This window comes from Hoplias malabaricus, chromosome 13 (assembly GCF_029633855.1).
Source record: "Hoplias malabaricus isolate fHopMal1 chromosome 13, fHopMal1.hap1, whole genome shotgun sequence".
Classification (NCBI taxonomy): domain Eukaryota; kingdom Metazoa; phylum Chordata; class Actinopteri; order Characiformes; family Erythrinidae; genus Hoplias; species Hoplias malabaricus.
This window is the reverse complement of record NC_089812.1, coordinates 16254925-16278441: the sequence shown is the minus strand read 5'-3', so window position 1 is coordinate 16278441 and position 23517 is coordinate 16254925. Positions and strand designations below refer to the sequence as shown.

Sequence of the window (23517 nt, the reverse complement as noted above, 5' to 3'; positions counted from 1 at the left end):
GAACCCAGTTTTCTTTCTCAACATGGTTTTCTCAGGACCACAGAACCGCTCTGTGGGAGGGACATAATTGATTTAGGGGTTCCACTGATTGGCTTTTTAAGACTTTTTCTGCTCAAACTTGATTATTCTGCAACAAAACATTTTTACAAATGAGTAAAAAGTAAAATATCTCCCTGTATATTTAAAAATGTTTATTATGTGACTTAACACTCCTGGACCACACAAGTCCTCCTGTTGGGCACATCCTGCAGGCGTCCACAGGTCAGTGCGTTATTTTTGCCTCCTTTTTTCGGTATTGTCTAAGTGTAACGATAGTCTGTGCTATTTTGCGCGCACACACACACACACTCACACACACAAGGAGTACAAAAAAAAATCCCCAAAACTCATATATCTCCATTTATTTAGCATGCTTACTCACATAATTTTACAAGACTTTTCCTGCCCCTGATTTAAAATGGAACAAGAAACTTGGCTCTATCACACTCTCTGTTGTCCCTTGCTCTCTCTCTACAGCTCAGTGGAGAATTACAAGGTTTTGAAGCTGTATTTTTAAGGTTAAGATTTTTGAGTGTTGCTTTAATTGTTGCCGAGCGTCGTCATCGTTGCGTCACGTCTCTCCCGGAAGACAATCCCCGAGTTGTGCAGCAATGGAGGCTCCACTAGCAGAAAGCGACTTTGTGACTTTAAGAAACAGGTTTAAAAGAGACGCTGAGCTGCTTTTACAAGCGGTTTCTGAGGAGGACGAGAAGAGTAAGTGCGTTAGAAAATCAGTGTTTCTTTTACGATTTTAGAGTCACTGTAGAAGTGTAAAATGTAGAGAAATGAAAGGTCTCTCTTGTTTTTTTTTTCAAATATAACACACCCCTAAACGTGTTAAAAAGTATAGGACAACTTCAAGTGTCCTTAATTCTGCATTTTCAAAACTTTCTCTGTGAATTTATCTCCTAAAAGACATATATTTGTCCGAAAAGAAATCTCAACGAGAGAAATAGACCTGCCCTGAGTCTATTTATAAACTTAATCTAGAGTAAAATCCCCCCATGTTGTATTAACACCTACAGTGTTTCATTAACAAACATCTTAACTCTCGTGTAAAAGTAACCTGCCCACGATACACTTATTAGAGCCTGTGCAGTGATTTACTTCTATGTTCCTTTTTAACAGTTGCATCAATGTTAGATTTGTGGTTAAATCACTGTTAAGTGTCCTTGCTCCATCAGCTCAGTGCTTAGATCTTTATATTCCTCTAGCCAACGCTGGGCATTGAGCATGGATGTTTCTGGCTCATGTGCTGTTCCTCTGAAGCCTCCTATGTGTATGTTCTTTGTATTTTAGGCATCGGCAGAATGATGAGACATGTTGGATTAACATTATAGAATGTAACATTAATTATTTACATAATATTTTAGCTTTCAGCCAAACTGTATACAAACAATAAAATGAAAGCTGTATCCTGATAAAATTGTTAGCCACATTTATTCAGCTATCTATGTAACCCCTTAGAGGTTATTTCTTAAAATAACAATTTAAATAAAATAATAGAGCTAATCAAACTAATAAAATTATAATTATATACACGGCTGGACAATAATTCAATATAAATATATATGATGTGATTATTATTATTTTTTGTTCTCCCACATTTTCAGTTTTTCAGTATGACCTAAATGTATTAACATTATCTGTCACTGTCTGGTACTCATTGCAGGGAGCTGCTGTCCATTCATGGCACGCAGTTTTAAAGTTAGTTAAAAAAAACAAAAGATTTATGTTTAATAGCAATGTCATGTTTCTTGTAGGTTCATGGCAGTTTTTCTGTGGCTGTTATGTTGTTCATATAGATATCGGAATTATATTGTGTCTTCCGAAACGAGGAAATATGTGGCTATTGTGTCAGGCCTATTGACAGCAGCCACCATCCTCAGAGAGGAATGGGTGGACAGGTCAGTGCCTGTGTTTCTAGTCCCTTACACCAGTGTTAGCTCTGGATTGATTCCTGATCCTATCTTGGCTGTTAGAGGCTGATCTGTTCTAATAGGTTTGGGCAGTGGAAAGGAGATTCACTCCTTCAGGTGAAGTGTTACTCTTTAAAGAAGCTGTCTGAGAAGCTGTCTGCTTCTAATTAAAGAGCTGCTTAGAGTACTATTAAGTACTAATACTACTACTAATAGTACTAGTAAGTTTTTTCAGTTATTAATATGAAAAAGAGCGTCAAGCAACCAATTACAGACCTTGAGTAGGATCCTTTTAAATAAGGTAATTTCCAATTCCAGGCCTGGAGAACCTTAGTCCGGCACCATGCCCAGACATGGTACACTGCTACTTGAAAAGGTGGGCCCGATAACAGTTCAGTTGGACACGGGCACAGGAAGCATCTAATGTGATTTCTAACTGTGTCTAACAGCAGACCTTTAATGGCCAAGGGGTCACTCTGGTCCACCACTGAGGGGCAGTGTTTCCTGAAAGCCTTTGCTGAGATATTTGGTCAAATTTGTGACTGTTTGCATCTGTGAAAATCTTCTTGTATGTGCAGATACGAATAAAAGAAAACCTCTGTTCTGCATAATCGTTAAATCTATAGGGCATGTGAGTGTCCTAGAGTCACTACTGACAAATCAGCCACAAATTAAATCCTGAACTCCAATGTGCTGCACAACAGTGTCTTCATTTAAAATAAAAGCCACAGACCGATGACAGTAGCATGCTTGGACACTGAAGACTAAACGCAGTGTGAGTGCGGGGCAGCAGGGGTATAGGGAGTGTGGGGGGAGGCCATTGTGCCCAGGCGCGGTATAAGGCAACCGGGTCAAGTGTGAATACATGCTAAGATGCCCCAAGGCCACAGTTATACATCCTTGGGTTAGATGTTTTCATGTATTCCTTATAATTAGCGCTGCATGATCTGAGTTGAATGACTTCCTAACTCACATTATGCTTGTGTAATAAGCAGATGCTTGTGTCAACTTGCATTGTGCTGGTGGTGAGGGAGAAGCAGGACTACCTTTCTGCTCATCTAGAGAGCTCTGCTCATTTGGACTCTGAGCCATTTAAGACATCACCAGAGATCTAACTTGTCATTTCCCAATGATAGATTCAAATCTTTGACAGTTATGCCACGGTGTAAACCCATAGTCCCACTTATTATGGTTCTGTAGGCTGGCCTTAGGCTTGACCTTAGCTCTATGCTGCAGTTGTAGAGTGCATGCAAAGCCAATGATTTTTCAGTGTGTTGTAATTATGAACAGAATTTCTGCTCTTTCATGGCAGGGAAAGAAGCAGAATCGAAACCTCTACCTCGCATCAACCGACACTCCGTCTTCTGGATTCTGGCTGCCGTGGGTTTGACCTACTATGTTGACTTCTTCACAGTCATTCTAGAAAGCAACGATGTTAAAAGGTAATTGCATAGTATTAAAGGTAATGTATGTATTATAGATAGGTTAGTTTAATTAAAGCAAAACTAGGAAGTATTTTATCTTAAAATGACAGGCTCACAATCATTGTAATATGGAGAATAGAGCCTCTGTTTCTTGCTACGCTGGGCTCAGCAGTGTAGAAACTGCACTTGTAACTTTTTTAGGAAACATTTTTTTTTTTCTTTCGTTGTTTTCGGGATACACTGATACCACTTCTTCCCTTCTGATACCGATATTTCATGTGAGTCCCTTCAGCATCCAATGAGGACGGAGCACAGGAAGTAAACCCAGGAGCGTGCAGTGGGCTCTACAGTGGAGGATGGATTAATCGGTTAAAATATGAAAAACTACAATATATTATATATTGTACACAAGTCCCCAAACAACGAGTATTACCTGTAGGAGAACATAGTGAGCCATAAAACAGACTGTTGCAGCCTTTATTCCAACTGAATTCTAATTTTCCATTCCGCCTTAAATGACACAACAGTGCGCTACTGTTAGCGCAGTTTCTGAATCATTTAATGTGGAACATTGTGCTATTCTCCTAATCTCCAGCTCCCGCTGCAGTGTGTGCTGACTGAGTTTTCACATCCAGGATGCATTTTTTACAAGTACTACATATAGCGAATAGTGAGTAGTAGGCCATTTCAAAAACACACATGTATCAGCGCTTTTTGTAGCTGATACCGATACTGTGTTTAAATGCCAGTAACACTACTTTGTGTGATTAACCAAACTTATAACCCTTTCTCTTATATAAAGTACATATCATCTCATATCTTATGTGAAATAAACATGCATCACTATCTCAATGTATATTTTACACTCCATCCATCCATCCATCCATTATCTGTAACCGCTTATCCAATTTAGGGTCGCGGGGGGTCCAGAGCCTACCTGGAATCATTGGGCGCAAGGCGGGAATACACCCTGGAGGGGACACCAGTCCTTCTATTTTACACTCTGTAATGTATAATATATACTGTAAAATGGTGTATTTTTATACTTTTTTTCTCTTAATTTATATAAAATATTCTCTTTTTTATATAATGCATCCAAAGCTACTGTAACTATTAGCTTTACTGCTGTATCACTGCAAATTTCCCTGTTGTGGGATAAATAGAGGTTATTTTATCTTAAATTAGACACTCCTACCTTGTTGGTCCACCTTGATTTAAAGTCAGAGAAAGTAGCTCATCTGTTGCTACACAGTTTGTGTTGGTCATCCTCTAGTTCTTCCTCACTGACACAGGACGCTGTCGGGTGGGTGTTTTTGGTTGGTGGACTATTCTCAGTTCAGCAGTGACACTGACAACTTTAAAAATTCCAGTAGCACTGCTGTGTCTGATCCACTCTTACCAGCACAACATTCACTAACACACCACCACCATTTCAGTGTTACTGCAGCTGTGAGATCATACCTGCTATGGGGGTGCTGACCTTGACCATTGAAAAACAGGCTGAAAAAAGACGAAGCACGCAGAGCAACAGATCGACTACATTCTGTAATTGTAGGAGTCACTGGACCTGATAAAATGGACAGAATGTAGAAAGAAGACCTTCATGTCAGTGTTTTTGCTGGTTACTGTTGTGATTATTACTGTTATATTGAGTAATAATAATTACTATTATTTTCTCTTATTATTTTTAAATGATAAGTGTGGTGCATAATTTAACTGTTGGTATGCTGTTTTGAATTTAGTTCTGGTAAAAACAGAAGGGAAAAATTACATCTTGGCATATGTAAACTGCTATTGGAGTAGCAGAAAATTGTGTCAAATTAACTTTTTCCTAAACCAGACTTTACTAAAACTTTAGGCAGTGGCATTAAAATATGAATTTTCTAGCATAGGAACAGTTTTCTTGAGTTGAGAACCTGCTGTTTACCTGGTGGTGTAAGGTTAATCTGCAGGATTAGTGAGTCTGTATGAAACACTGTTGATGGAAACGGAATTTTGAGGAAATGTACCTGCACTGTAATGTCACACTCTTCCTGTTTACAACAGAATAAGAGCGCATCCTAAAAACACTAGAAACATATGTAGCTTAACTCTGCTCACATTCACTGCAGTGGTGGAACTAGACTGGTCATACATACTGAGATAATGAGCAGATAACATTTCAGATGGTGCAACAATGAAAATGAGTAGATTACTGGGCCGGTTCATAAAAAATGCGGGTTTGGGTCACTTTCCAGTCAAGAAACTGATCCTGAGAAATTTAGAATATCTTTCTGTCCGTTCTGTCTACACCGAGAGGGGCATTACAGTAGATCTGTAATGCATAATCACTTTATTAGAATGGTCTTCTGTTTTCTCTTTCTTTCTTTTGTCTTGTCTTTGGTTCTTTAATTCATGTTTTATACTTCCTTTTGTGCTTTCTTTCTTTCCTTTTTTCTTTATTTAATCTTATCTATCTTTTGTACTTTCTGCTCTTTTGTTCCTTTCTCTTTTTTCTTTTCTTTCTTTCTTTCTTTCTTTCTTTCTTTCTTTCTTTCTTTCTTTCTTATTATCTATCTATGTTGTGATTGTATGAGGTTGAGAGAAAAAAGGTTGAGATGGTGAAAATTTGTATATAACAATCTCAATGAACAAAAGTATCATAAAATAATCTCGATTATGGGGAAATATCTGGTGAATTGTACATTTGAAAGAGTGGCTTTGGACGGTGAGTAAACAGCTGATTAAACTGAAGAACGTAAGCAGTTTGTGGCGTGTAGAGGAGTTCACATTGGAGTCCCAAGAGGTTACACACATGTGGAGCTGCATCTCAGACAGATTCGCTGAGCTATTGTTCTTAGCTCAGAGGTGCTTTTGGTCTCATGTTCATGTTCAGGTGGAAAAGTACAAGGATTAGTGAGTTTCTTTCACACTTATTTTTTCACATGCAACAATTGGTATATCACATGTTTTAGGCGCTCGGCCAGTAGAGACGACCTGCTTTGGTTACACACAGTAAAAGGGAGGGCCCATTTTCCACAGAGATTACTGGAAAACAGACAGAGCTGTAACATTTTTACCATGTACAATATTAATTGTAGATTTTGTTGAGTTGAATTAATTTCCAGGATATTAATTATTTTATTTTACACAGTTACAATGTCAAGCTTGTTACAAGAGAAGAGCTGTTTTTGATGCCCTATAAAACCCTTTTTTAAAAGGTGCTAAATAGAAACATCTGAAGAACCTCTTCACACTGCAAAGAACTCTTTAATAGTACACAAGTTCCTTGAAGTGTTCAGGGCTCAATAGAGAACCATTTTCTTGTAGAACCATCATTTTTAAGCATTTTCCATACGTCAGTGGACTAGTATTAAGACTTTAAACTGTGCTTGGAACAAAATCTTTTAAAACTGATATTAAAATGAACATTTTTTTCAAGAGTTAACTTTTTGGAAATAAAAGGTAGTTTTGTTACTGCATTGACAATAAGTGTGTGTATGTTTTTTGCTGAATGTATTGCTTTAGCTGGCTGAGATCCAGTGTGGTCTCAGTCTGCTGAGCATCTTTATTACTCTCATCTCTCTGTGATCAATGTAGCCTATCAGGGATTCAGTGATCTGATTTCACAGAGGAACTTCAGTCTTTAACAAAGAGCTAGCTAGTTAAATACAGGGATTTAGTGAAACTGCCCATAAACCCTGCAGGCCTTGATGGATTTAATTTAGTAGAGCAAGGTTAGAATGAACTAGAGTAAATATGCCCTGTTGTGTGCTCTGAGTCAGTGTTTTGGTTAAAAAAAAAAAAAGTAATTCTTCATGTCTACCCCTAGTGTTGATTTCTGTTGAATGTTCCTTTTAGCAAATTATTATTTAAAAAAATAGCATAGTTTTGTAAAATTCAGTGCAGATTATCTGTATATTTCAATATATATTACAATAGAGAAATGTAAAATAGTAACAGATAAGAGGTTTTGTGACAGGAGCTGCATTTATTTTCATTCCTTTATTTTTTGTGTTATTAAAAACAGAAAAAAATTGGAATCTACTGACTGTACTACAAGCTGAATACAGTAAGGGGGGTGGTGTGAGAGGGGTTAACTTTCTGAGAGAGAGAAAGCAAAGGGGGGAGACAAAAATAGAGAAAAATAAGGACATCAACATGGCAAAGTATTCAAAATGGCCAAAATTAGCCAAGATTCCTAAGGGTTACATGAGCTTGGCCCAAAGGAAAGCAGCAGCATTTCTGGTTTCTGCTTATTTATGGTTTCTCATTTATGAGTTTTAACTTGCATTTGTGGAGGAAGCGATGACCTGTCTTTACAGAAAATGTTTTTAGATGTGTTCCTAAGCCCATGCAGCGACTTCCACTACAGAATTGTGTCTGCTTTTAATGCAGTGCCATCTGAGGGCCCATAGACCACTGCCTGCTTGTACTGGTTTTTGACATTGTCTCATCTCCAAATTCTCTGAATCTTTAATAGTATTATGTAGCAGATGAAATCTCCAAGTTTTTTACTGTTTTAGATTAAGAAACGATATCATTGATTTGTTGAAGTGTTTGTCTGTACAGTGTCAAGAGGAAACCCAGCTGCTGCAATATCTGCCAATGAATCTAATTAGATTGGAAATGTTCTAGAGTTTTTTATTTTATTTTATTTATTTTATGTTATATATAAATAAATTTTACACTATTTGACCACTTTTACGTTGACAAGGTTTTGAACCGTGATTGCATCAAATTCAAAATATGGATATATTTTTCAAAAAAGCAATACAATTTCTAAATGTAGTGTATAGTATTAGTGCTAATGTCAAATACAGGGTTTAAATGATTTTCTGTTTATATTTACCTTTTCTACAACATAGCACGTTTTTGGAAACTGGGTTTTATCACTTAACCAACTTAAATAGAACCAACTTTCCCTGGACTCAGAGAGAAAACTAAAACATCCCATAGGTTTTAACGATTTAGTGAGTGAATATTGCTCTCCTGTGCAGGATGATAGTGGGCATTCAGCAGTGGGAATATAACCAAGTCTATGAGGCAATGGATGTTCCTAGTATTGTTCAGTTAGTGCTGTCTGGAGACAAACCACCTCCTGTTATGTTGGCACAAAGCATCGTACCCAAGCTCTGATAAAAGCTATGGCCCTTTGGGGCTCCTCGGTGCTGGGCAGTTATTTACAGAGAGACAGTCCCCTGAAACACACACCAGGTCAACCCAGAGTTGTTCTGTAATCCTATGTATTAAGTTGTATTCAGTGATTTTTACATGTAGGGTGGTGTCTTGTTGAAAATAACCCCAGGTTGTTTTACAGAATGCACCAGTTTACTGATATCTGATAGCTTTCCTGTCATGTGCTGACATTTGTTTTCTTTAGAATATTTTTGGCTGGATCTTTCAGGGCACTATTATTGCCAAGGACGTGCGAAACATGTTGGTGAGGATGATAGTTGTGGAAACTTTTGATGATGAGTATTGGTATTTTGTGTTTTGAACAGGTGCGTGTGCTCAATTGGAGTTTGAGTGACTAAAATGCAGCAGGAGAAAGGTTTGAGAAATGTGAGGCAGGTTGTATTTTATCATGAAAGATGATGACTTCAGTTAGATGTACAGTAATAATTTTTAAAGCAGTTTTTTTTAACATGTAATTATTGTATAATTAAATTTCAAACATTCTCCTGCTCTTTTGAAAGTTATGGTAACAGTTGCGTGGTGTTAAAAATGGCTATTGTAGTTTAATAAAATTAAATAAATAAACAAATTTAAAATGAAATATTAATACACTATATTCACAACAACTAACAGTGTAATCCCCTTCTTTAATTTGTCTAAAACAAACTCACATTTACATTTGGATACAATATTTCCCCAAGAACAGAACAAATCCGTCACATGCTTTTGCACATTTTCCTGATGAAGCTTATAACTCAGTAAAAAATGGGCATTTTTAACACTACACAAGTCACAATTAAATGAAACTGTGACTGTGAGTAAGCCAAGGTGACCTTGGCAGGGAAAATCTCCCTATTCCCAAGTCTCTGTTTTGATGTCTCTACCTCAACACATCGTCCGAATCCCTATCCCCATTTGGCCTCTCAACTTTTCCTCTCTCTGTCAATAATCTTATCAGTTAGAGATGGTTGCCATGCTGAGATGGGTCAGCGGATCCCTGTTTAACTGCTAAGAAAACAGCCCCTCAGCCTCAGTCCCACTTTTATAAGTGTAAGCCTCTGTCTGCAGCTTTAGCACACTTCATCCCTCTGCTTCAGATTCAGTCCTTTTTAGTCTCTCTGCACAAATGTCTTTAATTATTTTATTTGTTTTTATTCTGTCCATGACCCCTTCACACTGTACTGCACACGTGTTGTTACTTCATTCATTTCTATGCAGATTATAAAAGCTGTATGTACACAAATGAACACTGAACATTGTCAGAAATTAGTATAGCTTAAAAGGTTTAAATAGCACCAGGCTGTTTATTAGCATTAGCATGCATTCAACAGTTAAGCAGTAGCTATTGTTTCCTGCACCTGTCATTGTGAGGATCTGTCATACTTTTCTCTGCATATGGTGACAAACTACGTGTGTGTGTATGTGTGTGTCTCTTGCAGTTGGTGGTTTAACGTAGGCCTGGTGCTCCTGAGCGTGAGTGTGAGCCTCGCCGCGTTCTGTATCGTGTACCTGGAGTGGTTCAGAGGGATCAAACACTATGATCAGGAATTTCCTGCCATCCCACCAATCACTACTGCAGCCTTCATCGCGGCCTCCTGCAGGTCAGTCATTTGAAATGTATTTGCAAAACTGTAGTGTAGGGGTGGGCAATGTGGCCCTAAAATAATATCACAATATTTCAGGGTATTTTGGCGATAATGATATTTTTGGCAATTTGAAAAACACTGAAAGTTATTTTATTCATTCACCACACACTTACAACAAAATTTATTTTATATTAATTTTAATTATATTCATTTAATAATATATTTAATTTCTTATTTAAATTATATTTAATTATATTTTATTTTAGTACAAATCTAACAATTTCAAACATTCAGAAGAAACAACAAATAAATGTGTAAACATTTGCTTATTTTGTAAAAAAACAATAGCGTCATAAGGTTCTGACATTGTATAAAATATATTTAGAATATTGATATATTATATCCAAAGCACCTCCACACGACTGAAGTCACTCGTCTTTTGGAGGAAATTTTTTAACGCAGAGCAAATTTCCACCGTACCTGTCTAAATGACTCACATAATTAATGTACGCCATGTTACATGTAACTGCATTATGTTAACATATCAGAGTATCACGATAATCATGCTATTTATTTTTTTATCGTTTAAAAAATGTTGCGATATTATTGCACACAATACGATATGGCACAGCCCTATTGTAGTGGATGAAGACACGGCTCATTTTTATTATATATGCCAATATTTTTTTACTACACATTTGCAAACTTTTGGGATGGAGACCCAGTGTGTGCATATGTACAAGCTCCCCTGGAATTTATTTATACATTCATACAAAAAAGGCAACTACTTATAGAAAAAAACAAAAAGGACTTGATTGTGCTTAACAGTCATTGTTAAACATATTTGCTCCTAATTGTTTCCCTGCATCAAAAAATAAATTATAAAACAGCTTCTTGAGAGAAAAAGCCTAAAACCTGCACACTGAAAATGACACATTTAATCCCCTCATCTCTTCAGTGACTGGTATGAGCTTGCTTTGAGATATGCCTCCTCATATTTGGTTGTTTTCGCTTTGGAAGTTATGGCTTGAGAAAACTTATTATCTGCTCCACGTTTAGCTCTCACAGACCTGTCCATCTTTTGCTAGCAGTGCACAAATGTGCGTAGCTCATTTGCTTTGCCATGCCCCCCTGCAATAGCTCTGCTCCCCCCCACTTTGGGAACCACTGAATTAAAAAAAATGTATTGTCAGTGTCAAAGACACTTTCTTGGCAGTTTTCTTACACTGAATGATGCATTTTATTTATTGCGCTCCCACATTGGGAGCAGTTCACTGTTTAATGGGATGTATATACACACTTAGTGTACCATGAGCATGTCACATGTTTTAAATTTAAATGTGTCAGTTACTACATGTCCTTTCATTTCAATTGTTAAAATACTGTTTTTTTTTTCGTCCCATTTTCACATGTAGTGTGCGTGATGCTGCTCCTGCTATTTGACCATTGAGGGTGTTTGTCCTTTCAGAATTTGTATGTGCTGATGACAGTGTATCTTTTCAAGCTTTTCAAGAAAGTGCTGGTGATATAATACACTATTATAGTGTTAAAGACTCAATTTCACATAACACCTCTTCTCTTATTATAATACAATTACATTAGGAAGGAAGGAAGAACACAGCGCTCTGTTGTGGAGCCTTTATTATTCACTTCATGAATTGCTGTCTTGATTTGCAATGAAAGGCTGCTTCTCTTTTCAGTTTGGTGCGTAAGAATCTTTCATTGTGTGCCTCGTTGTGGGTCAGGTTGTTTCTAAATCCTGTGAAATCTGAAATATATTCAAGCATAATTGGCCAATAGACTTATAATCCTGTTATCACCCAAAGTGCAGAATTATTTGACAGTTTACAGGAGTACTGCTTACTGTGTAATGGCAATAATAGTTGTCTTTTTAATAAAAATATAAAAGTATAAAATGGTTAAAAACTAGGTAACAGAATAAAATAGTCAGCTGTCCAAAATAAGATTTAAATGTTATAACAAATATAGCCATCCACCAGTAATATCAAAGAGAATCTTCTACTTGTAAACCCCATTTCTGGAAAATACAGTACTGTGCAAAGGTTTGAGGCACCTGAGATTATATTATCATTGTTAGTATTATGATTAATAATTTAACTTGTCAATAAACCTGATGCTTGTATAAAATTATATATAATAACAATAAATACAGAAACATAAATTCAGTCAAACTAAAATGAATTGTTTTTGTTCTTAAAAGTAGTGACTGTGTTGTGATGGAGTATGAACAACAAAGTGTGTTTCCAGATGATCTCTTTGATCCTATGGATTTGTTAAATGAACGACACACTTTATTTAACATAGTGAAGCATTTATTAACCTCTAACACCAGGGATTGAACGATAAATTCAGATAACACTGGACTGTCATGAGGAGAGGTGTGGACAGGGTTAACCCAACATATTCTCTCTCTCTCTCTCACACACACACTCACTGGAATAATGGGTTTGGGTTTATTCTAATATTTTATAATATTTTGTTTATGAGTAAATAAACTCTTATTGCTCAGATAAACAACTTTTCATATTCTCAGGTGTCAAAAACCTTTGCACAGTGTTGTATGTAATAAAAGGATACATACTTAATATCCCAGGGCTCTAGTTTGAATCAGACTGAATTAATATTCCTACCAAAACCTGCTCCAACAGCTAAATACAACTGCAAAGAGACATATATTTTAATTTATTTAATTTTAAAACCTTCTATGAAGTAACTGCTATAAATTATTCAGTAACTGCCATAAAACAGTGCCGTCTATGACCATATGTGTGTGAAGACCTGCTCATTCTTCCTAAATCAACGGTATCAATAGGAAGTTTGTCTCCTTTGATGCAGTAACGATTTCTTCTCTTCTGGGAAAGCTTAAGACGAGCTGGTGGAACATTTCTTGGAGGATGTGATGGCTTTCAGCCATGAGAGCATTAGAGAGATCAGGTACTGATGCTGGATGCTCACTCGACTCATTCCTATGGTATTAGATGGTGCTCCATCACCAGAGAATGGAGATACACTGCTCTACAGCTCAGTTTTGGTTGATTTATAACCCTCCAACCAATACCTGGCACTGAACATGATGACTTTACATTCATGTGCATGTGCTTCAGAGTTTCCAGTGTTGGTTTATGCTTTTTTGAAGGTTGTGCATCCACAGTAGGTTCACATTAAAGTAGCTAAAATCACTAAATGTACTTAAATATATCTTAAAATATTATAATAATTATAATGTGGTACAGTATATTATTAATTAACACATATATTAATGTTGGAGTAGGTTATTGATTCTAGTATATATCTTTTAATATAAAAGGTCTTTGCCATATTTCATAATCTGTGTATTTATTTCTAGAATTTTTAGAAGGATATTTAACACAACGTTAAAAAAAACCCCCAAAAACCTTGAAGCCATTGGGTATATCTTTAACTGCCCTGCCCATGATTACGTGACAACTACCTGCAGAAATTCAGCCAGAATCTTGAAGGACTGCAGAAAAGAATGTTGCTTTTTATTGTGTTAGAGTATATATTTTCAGTAGTGTATAAAATATGTAAAATCAGAAGTGTTTAAGCACATCAGTCCAGTCTAGTCTCTCATTTCAGCCTTTTTCCTGAGACTAACTTAGATTGCCCTTAGAATATAATAACCATAATTAATAATAATAATAATAATAATCCCCAAGCATATCTTTCCTTTTCTGAAACTTGCGTAAATTTCTCCATGCCTCACCAAACATGGGGATGTGGGGCACTGGAACTGTGTTCTCTGTAGTGATGGAGCTGTGTGCTAGTGACAGGGTATTGATTAGAAGAGTATTAACCCCCCCCCCCACCAGTGTTATGTTCTCTGTAGTGATGGAGCACCATTCAATGCCTCTGGGATGAGTTGGAATAGTGTTTGTGATTCCGATCTAATCCTCCAACATCGTCATCTGACCTCACTGATGTTTATGTGGCTGAAAGCTATTAAATCCTTAGGGAAATGTTCCAATAAATAGTCTAGGACCTTCCTAGAAGATTAGAAGCTGTTAATGCAGCAAAGGAGAGAAAACTACCTTTAAATGACCATTAATCTCAGAAGAAATGCTGGAAGAAGGGGTGTCTATAAAAATTATTATATTCAATATTATATTATTTGGTAAGTGTTATAGTCACAATGGCTTTTGCATTGATTGAAGGTGTCATTTTGTGGTCAGGTCCCAGGCGAACTCCTACATTCGATACGTATGTTTTTTAGTGTTTTCTTTATTAAAATGTGTAAATACCATCTTTTAAATCCTTACAATGGATACAAGTCTGTTACAGAATACACATTATGGTGCTGTTACTGCTCTGTACGTCTCTTCATGGTGTAGGTTCAGCATTTTTTTATCAGATATGAGCTGAGCAGAACTCTCAGATCACTAGGTACGGGTTTGAGTTTGTTAGACCTGCCTAGAGCTGGACGATATGGGCAAAATATATAATGACAATATATTGCTTAATTTACATCAATTTTTATTTTATTACAATTTTGATTTGAACAATAAAAAAGCCACAGAAAAACTGCCAAGAACTGAAAGTAACATGCCATCACCATCAAGTAACAACCTCTTGGATTTGTCAATATTAATATCTTTAAACTAACTTTTTGTTTTCAGTACAATGAACTGAAGACTTGTAATGATGGTCAGTCCATGACAGGTGCTGTAAATAATGTATACTGAAAAATATTTCAAATATATATATATATATTTACATATTTCAGTGTAAACTCATATCTTTGTTATGGAAATATATATATATATATATATATATATATATATATATATATATATATATATATATATTGTCCAGCCTTTGTCCTGCCTCAGGTGAAAACTAAACACTGAGGAGCAGTATTTAACTCTTTTACATTTGTCTTAAATTCATCAGAGAACATTACACGAACATTCCAGGCTGAAAACAATCCTGTTTGAGCAGCTTAGAGCTCAGTTTAAAACACTGCCAGCTCTACCACAATCTTTAAACTATTCAACTCTTCTATTTTACATTTATATGTTTAATTCCCTGTCTTTTTAAATATATTTTTTAAACATGTTTTATGGTCCTGTTTATTTTACTATCTCCTATGTTTTTTAATTTTAATTATCCTTGTTTATTATTTTCTTATTTCTAAAGCATTTTGAGTGAATGCAGTTTACAAAAACTCTATATAAATAAACTTGCCTTGCCTCATGTGACTGAGTGAGACTGGGTTTTATAGTGAGATGGTTCCATTAACACCTGATCTAATATAATGTTATCAAACCTCTTTTAGTGTTATTTAGTTATTAGAATCCACAGACGCTTATGAGTCTTTTCATGGTAAAAGAGATTTAAAAGAAGTTTAAATGAAAATTTTCCGATTATTTTTCTGAATCAGTGTGTTTTTAACAGGTTTTGATCAAAACAATGCAAGTTCAGGTTTAAATTCTCCTACTGCTCGCTCTATCTCTAGTAAGGAAAGATGTTTTCAAAAAGGATGTAGTCCTGCGGAAATGATGTGGTATTAGTGCTGTGCTGTTTCACATGTTCCAGCTTTGTCTTTAAATGTTCAGGTACATTGTGACAGAGGTACAGATAATTACAGACTGGAATTACAGTGAAGCTGCACAGTGTGAGAGCTGGGAAATACAAACTCGCCTCTTTCACTTTGTTTTTAGTGACTGAGTTTAACATCACGTACATGCACCATTTCTTCAGAATAATGCAAGTGGTCATGTAGTGAGATGTTTGTGTAGTGGATAAAGCTGGATAAAGCCTCTGCCTTCTAGACATCTAAACCTAGGGTTCAGATAAGCACAGATTAGTAAGGTTTGATTCCCTCTCTGTACATCACACCCTTCCTGATCATTTAAAAAGACATGGCAGATCAGAATCGCAGCAGGAACAAGTGAATGAAAATTGTACACTAATATCACATTGTTTCAACAGAACCACTTTTTTTTTTATATATATATAAAATCTAATATTAAAAATACAAATAATATTCAAGTTATATATATATTTATTAAATATTAGGTGCAAGTAGTTAAAAGACATTTTTATGGGTAAATCCAACATATGAATAAAATACAACATATTTTATCACCCACTTATTAATGATCAGTAAAGTAAAATACGATTTTGCCATTTATTATATTATTATATATATTATAATGATTTATTAATGATTACTGAAGTAATGGTTGGTCAGTAATCAGTAACTGTAATTATTACTATAATCAATAATGACAGCCCTATTTACAAACAAATTGCAATATTGATTATGCAGCTGTATAACTGGTGATTACATTTGTTTTTTCATGTAATGCATCCCTGGTGTGCAGAAAATGTAACTGATATTTCTGACATTCTGGTGTGTCCGTGTATTTGTTTTGCAGTTTTAATATTGCACTGTGGCCTGTTTGGTCCTTCCTGACTCCAGTGATTCTCTTCACTCAATTTATGGGTGTTGTGATGCTCATATCTCTTCTGGGATGAAACTTCTTCACACAACAAGGCAAGAAATCACACATACACACACACATGTACAATACAGTTTAAATACCTCAAATAATTTTAAATGAGCACTAGTTTGGTTGGTGTGTTCTGGTTCTGTGTAGTGGAATGCTTTGAGGCAGAAAATTTTAACAAAATAGTAATTTTACTTAAAAATGTCATAAACCCAGGAGGAAATTGGCATTACATAATGATATAATGAATATTTTGTTTTAAAAAGTCTCAGTTTTTATGTAACGATTTTATGTAACTTTTATTTAATGTGTAACCTAATCAAGAAATATCAAATTACTCACTACTTTTTGTATAGTGCACTACACACGTCATTCTTCACAAATTCATTCATGCCCAGTGATAACAGGCTGAACACTCAGCTGAATAATGTGTAAAACAAAAAAAAAACATAAACCTTTACGACCTAACTGATCATTTATTGTCAAACCCTGATCTCTGAATGAGATATATGTTCATATGTAGTTAGTTTTTGTTGGAATGTTTAGCCTGACTGAGTTATTCTGTTAAAACATACATGCGCAACATACAGGTTATCTCAGGTCAGGTCTGTATTTATTCACTTAATTTATTCACGCTGCACAGTTTTGCAGTCACAGAGCAATAACACACATGGTGCCCTTTCCGAAATCAAAAATGAGTCAGATTTTATTTACTTGCCACTGCACTTTTTTGCTTCTGAAAATCTAAGTCTGGGTTGCATCTTCATGTCCATGGTCTTTACCCACATGTCAAACCTCAGGGTGGGGCTTCAGTGGGGAAGGATGTCAGGAGCATGGCACAGAACTGTTTGCCACAGTTTATTCACTGATTAACATGAAATAGGGCCATGAATCCACTTGTAATGCTTACATTTCATACTTGATTTTGAGAGTTTTATCTTTTTTATCAGACTGAGACTGAGGTAGAGCAGTGATTTCAAGTTCAGTTCATTTTATCAAACTACTTCCTTTTACACGTCTTGAAATTTTAATGTCTTATGTAAAAGTGCATTGAAATGAAAGATAATTAAATTAATTTGAGAAGCTGACCTCTGATGTTCTTACTTCTATTCATGAGCAAATCAAATCATTTTTTAGCCGATTCTTGCATTGAATTGGATGAAAAATCATGGAATCAACCTTTCATAAGGCCTTTTAAATGTGTGGTCTGTGTCTCTGAGGGAAGGTGCTGTCCTTTATTAGTCAGGATCTCATGAAAGGTTGCATGAAACAATAGATATCTCAGTTTATGCCTTTTTAAGAAACATGACATTATGCATGATTTTCATTTACTCTCAGTGAATTCTAAATATAAAGGATGTATATTTTGGTCATTAAAATACTGAAAGCATGGCTGGAAAAGAGAACGTGAATTGATTTTACCAAACTAGTTTCTCATACAGCACTTAAAACTATAATGGAATGTGTGAAAGCGTGTTGTGATTTTTCAGTCCAGGGCCTTTATAACTTCAGAGTTGAGCTGATGCACTGAGTTTGATCAGAGTTGGAATCGGGGCAAGACCAAATTTGTCATAAACTATGCTATGACTGCCAATGAGAGAAATGTTTTCCTGCCTCCTCGTCCTGACCTCATTCAGAAGATATGGTCAGCATCATGGGCAAACTTTCTGAAATCCTAGACTTCAGCAACCATTATAGCATGAGTTCACCTGACCACTTTACGTCAGTCATATTATTATCACTATCACTGCCCAAAATGATCGTATTACTCACCTGGAAAAACAGAACAAACATCTCTGTGCACCACTGGCTTTAGCTCTTAACAGATCACTAGAAAACAGTTCACAGAAAAACTGGGAAAGAGATGATTCCTTTTATCGCACATACCACATCTTGGTCATAGTGCTAAAGCATAAATGTGCAGTGCCAGTATTCTCATATTGACATAAATCTCTCTCTCTCTCTCTCTCTCTGTCTCTCTCTCTCTCTGTCTCTCTCTCTCTCTCTCTCTCTCTCTCTCTCTCTCTCTCTCTCTCTCCCCCCTCCCCCCTTTAGCCTCTTCAGTGAATCTGGCCAAAACAACAGTTTGTATCAAGCTGATGTCTCTGTAGCTACATCATTTTATTAAATTTCAAAACATGGTCTTTCATATTATGTTGAACCATTTATCTCCAGGGCAAAAAGACTTTTATTATTTTTTTATATAGACATGTTAGGGAATTTGATTTTTGATTCATTTTACCAATCACTGCTCTAAATGCTTCAGTCCCACTTTCTATTTATTACCACTACCCTTGATAAAACATGAAACAATTTTGAGCAATCTATTACAACATGTTCTGGTGTAGCATCTTTTCCGGCTGAAGCCCCACCCTAAAGTGTTCACTTAAAGGTGGGTAAATGAAAAAGTATTCTAGATTTTATTTCCATTTTAAAGCAGAAAAATTTGTGAGTAAATTAAATAGAGCTAATATTTGAATACTAAATTTGTGATTTAAAAATGTTCTTGACGAGTTTGAGTGTACTTTGCCACACTTTGTCATACTTAACACTTTGATGGTAATGAAACATTAGACTAGCATTATAAACTATAGTGTTATAGAGTTAATAATCTTAGTGTTAGTTGTTACGTCACTAACACTGAGGCTCCACAGCTCCACACCACACCACCTAGCTCAGCATGTTTTATTTAATATAATTCAGTGATTATCTCCTCTCTGGAAGATGATGTTTGAAAACCTGATCGCTAATATTCTGTTAGTCATTTTTTTTTTACCAATTCTTACATTGCATTGTGTTCGATGAAATGATAAAATAATAATAATAATAATTTTAAAAGCCAGGCAATAGAATAAAATTTTCAGAAGTGATTTAAAACTGTTGTCTACATTTTCAGGCACTGAGGAAAGGCCTTATGTCCTTTATTAGGCAGGGACACATGAAATGTTGCATGAAACCAAATACGTCACAATTTATGCCATTTTTGGAAACACAGGATAATACGATTCTAAGTTAATTTCAAGGACTTGTAAATAAAAAGGATATATATTTTGTATATATTCATTACTGTAATAACAATGATGTTTTGTTAGAAATACATTGCAGACAGTAGTGGTTCACCAAAAGTAAACAAACATCTTATTTAACAACGTCTTATTTAATTTATGCACTGTGTTAACATGGGAATATTATCTGGGATATTTAAATTAATGTAAATAATATTGAAATTTAAATATTATTGTTTTTAAAAGTAATATTAGGAGCAAGTATTCAAAAACCTGCGCCCTGCTATTCAGTCTAACCCTACTTTTACTAGTTTAAATTGTATAACATGGACAGAGTTGTGCAGGTCAATATCAGCGGCTTTTCTAAGCTGAAAGATGTGGTGCTGTTCCTAGATTAATGGCAATGACAATGTCTTATTTATAGAAGTTAAATCTACATTGGATAAGTTGCTATTTTGATTAATATAACTCAGTTATTAATATGAAAGTGAAATAAAAATAATACACACATGATGTCTTGGTTAAATGCACTTGAGGAAAGTTCAGATGGAAATATTTGGCCTGTATCCATTTGATGTGTATACTTTGTGTGAACTGTGAGACTGTGTTTACCCGAGATACAGATAGTGAGCTGCTGACAAAACTCTCATCACTATATCGAGTGTCACAAAATGACCTTTTGCGGAGCTGAATGAAAGCGATGAATGCCGTTTTCTGTTTCTTTTTCAGAGCATCTGTGACATGCTGGAGTTGGGAACACAGTCCAGTCTGTCTGTATATAAAAAACGTCCTTAACTCTTCTAGTGTCATTAGTTTCATAGCAGAATTATCCATGTTTTTCCCCTTTTTTTTCAGTGTACATTTTTTATTTAAAATTTTGTATGTAAGTGTCCCAGTGTCTAAAGAACAATATTTAACCATTTGAACCTCTGTTCATTGCAATTTTCAAATAAAACCATACATATCAAGGATTTTTTATGTTTATTACCCCCCAACATTTACAGATTGATCATTGTAGCTCTGTCCATCTGCTGGCTTTTTGGTTATAGGCATAGACACGATGCCGATTTGGCATTTTCAGGATCAGTTTTGTCTGGGTGTTAAACAGACAAAGACCATTTAAAACGAGCCTATATTAAAGCACTCCATAGCAGCTGCATACAAAGCATAGTGATCAATGAACTTATTGGGCATCAGCCGGAGCAACTGCTATGTATATTTTGACTCAGTGCACCACTTTATTCTTCATATATATTGTCATATATTTAGAGACCGCTTTAATACACTATATCAGACTTTCTGAAGGTGAGAAATTTACAAATACCAAGTTGAATTTCTGAAAAAATGGGTGTAGTGATTTTTTTGAAAAATCTGATCACACAAATGTCAAACTAGGAGATGATTATTACACCTCTGACTGTATTTAAGGGCATACTTTTACAGCAATTGTGAACCCCAGGAAACCACTACAGGAACCACAAGCACCTGCACCAATGTTATTCAAAAAGGAGGTGGAAATTTAAGTTTTGGTCTAAAAAATTCAAATAAAACCAAAGACAACAACAAAGGAAATGTTGAAAGAACTGAAAGCATCAGGGACCAATGTTTGTACATCCACTACTAAAAGTATCCTAATATTGCCAAAGCTGTCATGCTCGAATAAGGCATGGAAAATCTGGGCTTACGTTTGCACATGATCACCAGGAAAAAAGACCTGGCCTTTGCTTCAGCCCAACTTCAAGTGTCTATTCAACCATTTCCTCCCTCTTTAACACATTTACCTGGAGACAGGTGTGAATACCTGCTCACACCTGAGCGTTAGGTGTTGTTGTGGGTTTGAAGTCCAGTTGAAATAGTCAGTTACTGTGATGGGCATCCTCATGCAAACTTGATCACATTACCACAGAATGCCCTCTACTGAATCCCCAGTGTGGTTCATTGTATAGTTGGTTGACCCCTGTTAAAGGCTTGAGGTCATCCTGCTTTTAGGAAAGGTGGGGGGGGTGGAGTTGGGGTCATCAAGTGCTTGGCAAAAGGAAACGTTTGAACTCATCTTTGTTCTTTTCAATTGTCTGCTCAATAACTACTTCTGTTTACTATAACACACTCTTTAGTTTGATATCCCCGTATCTTTTTCACTTCGTTACTCTGCATTTACCTAGAAAGTGTCTAGTAAACCTTCATCTTCTGTTTCTGTTATTTTTATTTCTGCTTAAAGTTGTCAAAAGGAGAACTGAAACGTATTTTGTGCCAAGGAATCAATTTCTTTAATCATCTATTATACGTAATATTGTGAAAAGCTTCAGGAAATCAGGAGAGATCTCCATGCAACCTTTGAGCCCTCAGATTCATTGCATGAGAAACTAACATTTACTGTCATAGATGGGCTCCAGATTTCTTCAAACAACAGCCACTGCATTAATAAATGAAACCTGAAAAGATGTATATGATTCTCTGTACTGCACAAAAAAGCCCATCTGTTGTCAGTAGTAGGAGCATAAGCCAAGAACTGTCATGGTACAGGGGTGCATTAGTGTCCATGCCATGAGTGACTTGCGTGTGTGTGAAGGGACCATTGTTGTAGTGGTTATTTCAGCAGGACAGTGCCAGGCCTCATTCTGCACATGCTGCAACAGTGTGGCTTCATAGACAGAGTGTATGTGCTTCACTGACCTGCCTGCAGTCCAGATGTCGCCTATTAATAATGTATGTCATATCATAATTATGAAGATCAGACACAGACTGAGCAGCTAAAACCTTCTATCAGGTTTAGGATGGGCCAAAATCTCTCTTGCAAACCTGCAACTATTAATATACTCAGGACCTAAGCAATGAAAAAGTAAGATGAGGAGATGGATGTAAAACAAACAAACAAACAAAAAAACAAAGCAAAACCCTGCCTTTCCAAGATTTTAGAGCACGTTGAAAGCATCAAATTCTACATTTGTGTATGTTTACAAAATCAACTCAAGTTGGTCAGTGAAAACACTGAAAATATGTTTCTTTGTAGTTTTTCAGTTAAATTATAGTTCAAGAGAATTTGCAAATTACAGATTGTTGTTTTTGTTGCATTTTACAATATTTCTGAACATTTTGGAAAATGTATTTTGCTTTTAAATTTAGTAAGTTAATGTTTTTTTGTTTTTAAAAGAAGATGTAGCATCTTAAAATGCTGACTTGCATTGTTTACAGTATATAAGCATATATGTTATTATTTTGAGATAATTTACTAGACAATATTTCTAACATAACTCTCATCACTGCCCACTTTACTCAATGATTAATTGGTTCTCCTTACATACTCGTCGCAGTATACGCTGGTTCACATTCATTTACAAAACCCTCATCAGTTAGTCACCACCCTATCTACAAAATTTGATACATCCGCTGTCTGCTACATATAACACCAGGTCCTCCAGGTACATACAGCTGAAAGTCCCTAAGACATATTCCACCTTTGGCTTCTCATCGTTCCAGTCGTCTGCTCCAAAAGACTGGAATATACTTCAGCAAACACTGTCAATCTCTGCTTTCAAAAATTACACGAGAAATGTTATTACTGATACATGTACATGCTTTTCTGCTATTTGAGCTATTTGTTTTTTTAGAACTCCTGTGCATCTAAAAATTTAAGCAAATATTTTATAATTTTTTTCCTTCCCCTTATATATAATATCCTCTTTTAAACCTTCCTCAAGTAGCCCTTGCTGCTTGCCAGGTTGCTGTTGTAAATAAGAATATGTTGTTAATGACTTGCCTGGTTAAATTAAAGGTTAAAATAAAAAGAACACACACAACATCTTGCAGAATATTCAAACAGTGGTAGAGTAGCAAATAAAATTCCTGGATGATTTGATTTGTTAGACCTTTGGTCTAAAAGTCATCCTCATTATTGC

General features: G+C 35.7%; 1 protein-coding gene across 1 annotated transcript; it reads left to right on the top strand.

The window, feature by feature from the left end:
- The first annotated feature begins 599 nt into the window (after positions 1–599).
- tmem128 (transmembrane protein 128) lies at positions 600–20585 on the top strand. The gene is made up of 5 exons (XM_066642835.1): positions 600–753; positions 3271–3400; positions 9979–10140; positions 16545–16663; positions 20351–20585. The coding sequence occupies exons 1-4, from the start codon at positions 651–653 to the stop codon at positions 16642–16644; spliced, it is 495 nt and encodes a 164-aa protein (XP_066498932.1). The 5' UTR covers positions 600–650; the 3' UTR covers positions 16645–16663; positions 20351–20585.
- Positions 20586–23517: the final 2932 nt, after the last annotated feature.

Bases quoted from the DNA above. Each gene is read 5' to 3' on its own strand.
- tmem128 (XM_066642835.1), top strand. From the start codon at position 651: ATGGAGGCTCCACTAGCAGAAAGCGACTTTGTGACTTTAAGAAACAGG. The intron at 3,401-9,978 runs GTAATTGCATAG...TGTCTCTTGCAG, and splicing joins GAAAGCAACGATGTTAAAAG to TTGGTGGTTTAACGTAGGCC. The intron at 10,141-16,544 runs GTCAGTCATTTG...TTTGTTTTGCAG, and splicing joins TTCATCGCGGCCTCCTGCAG to TTTTAATATTGCACTGTGGC.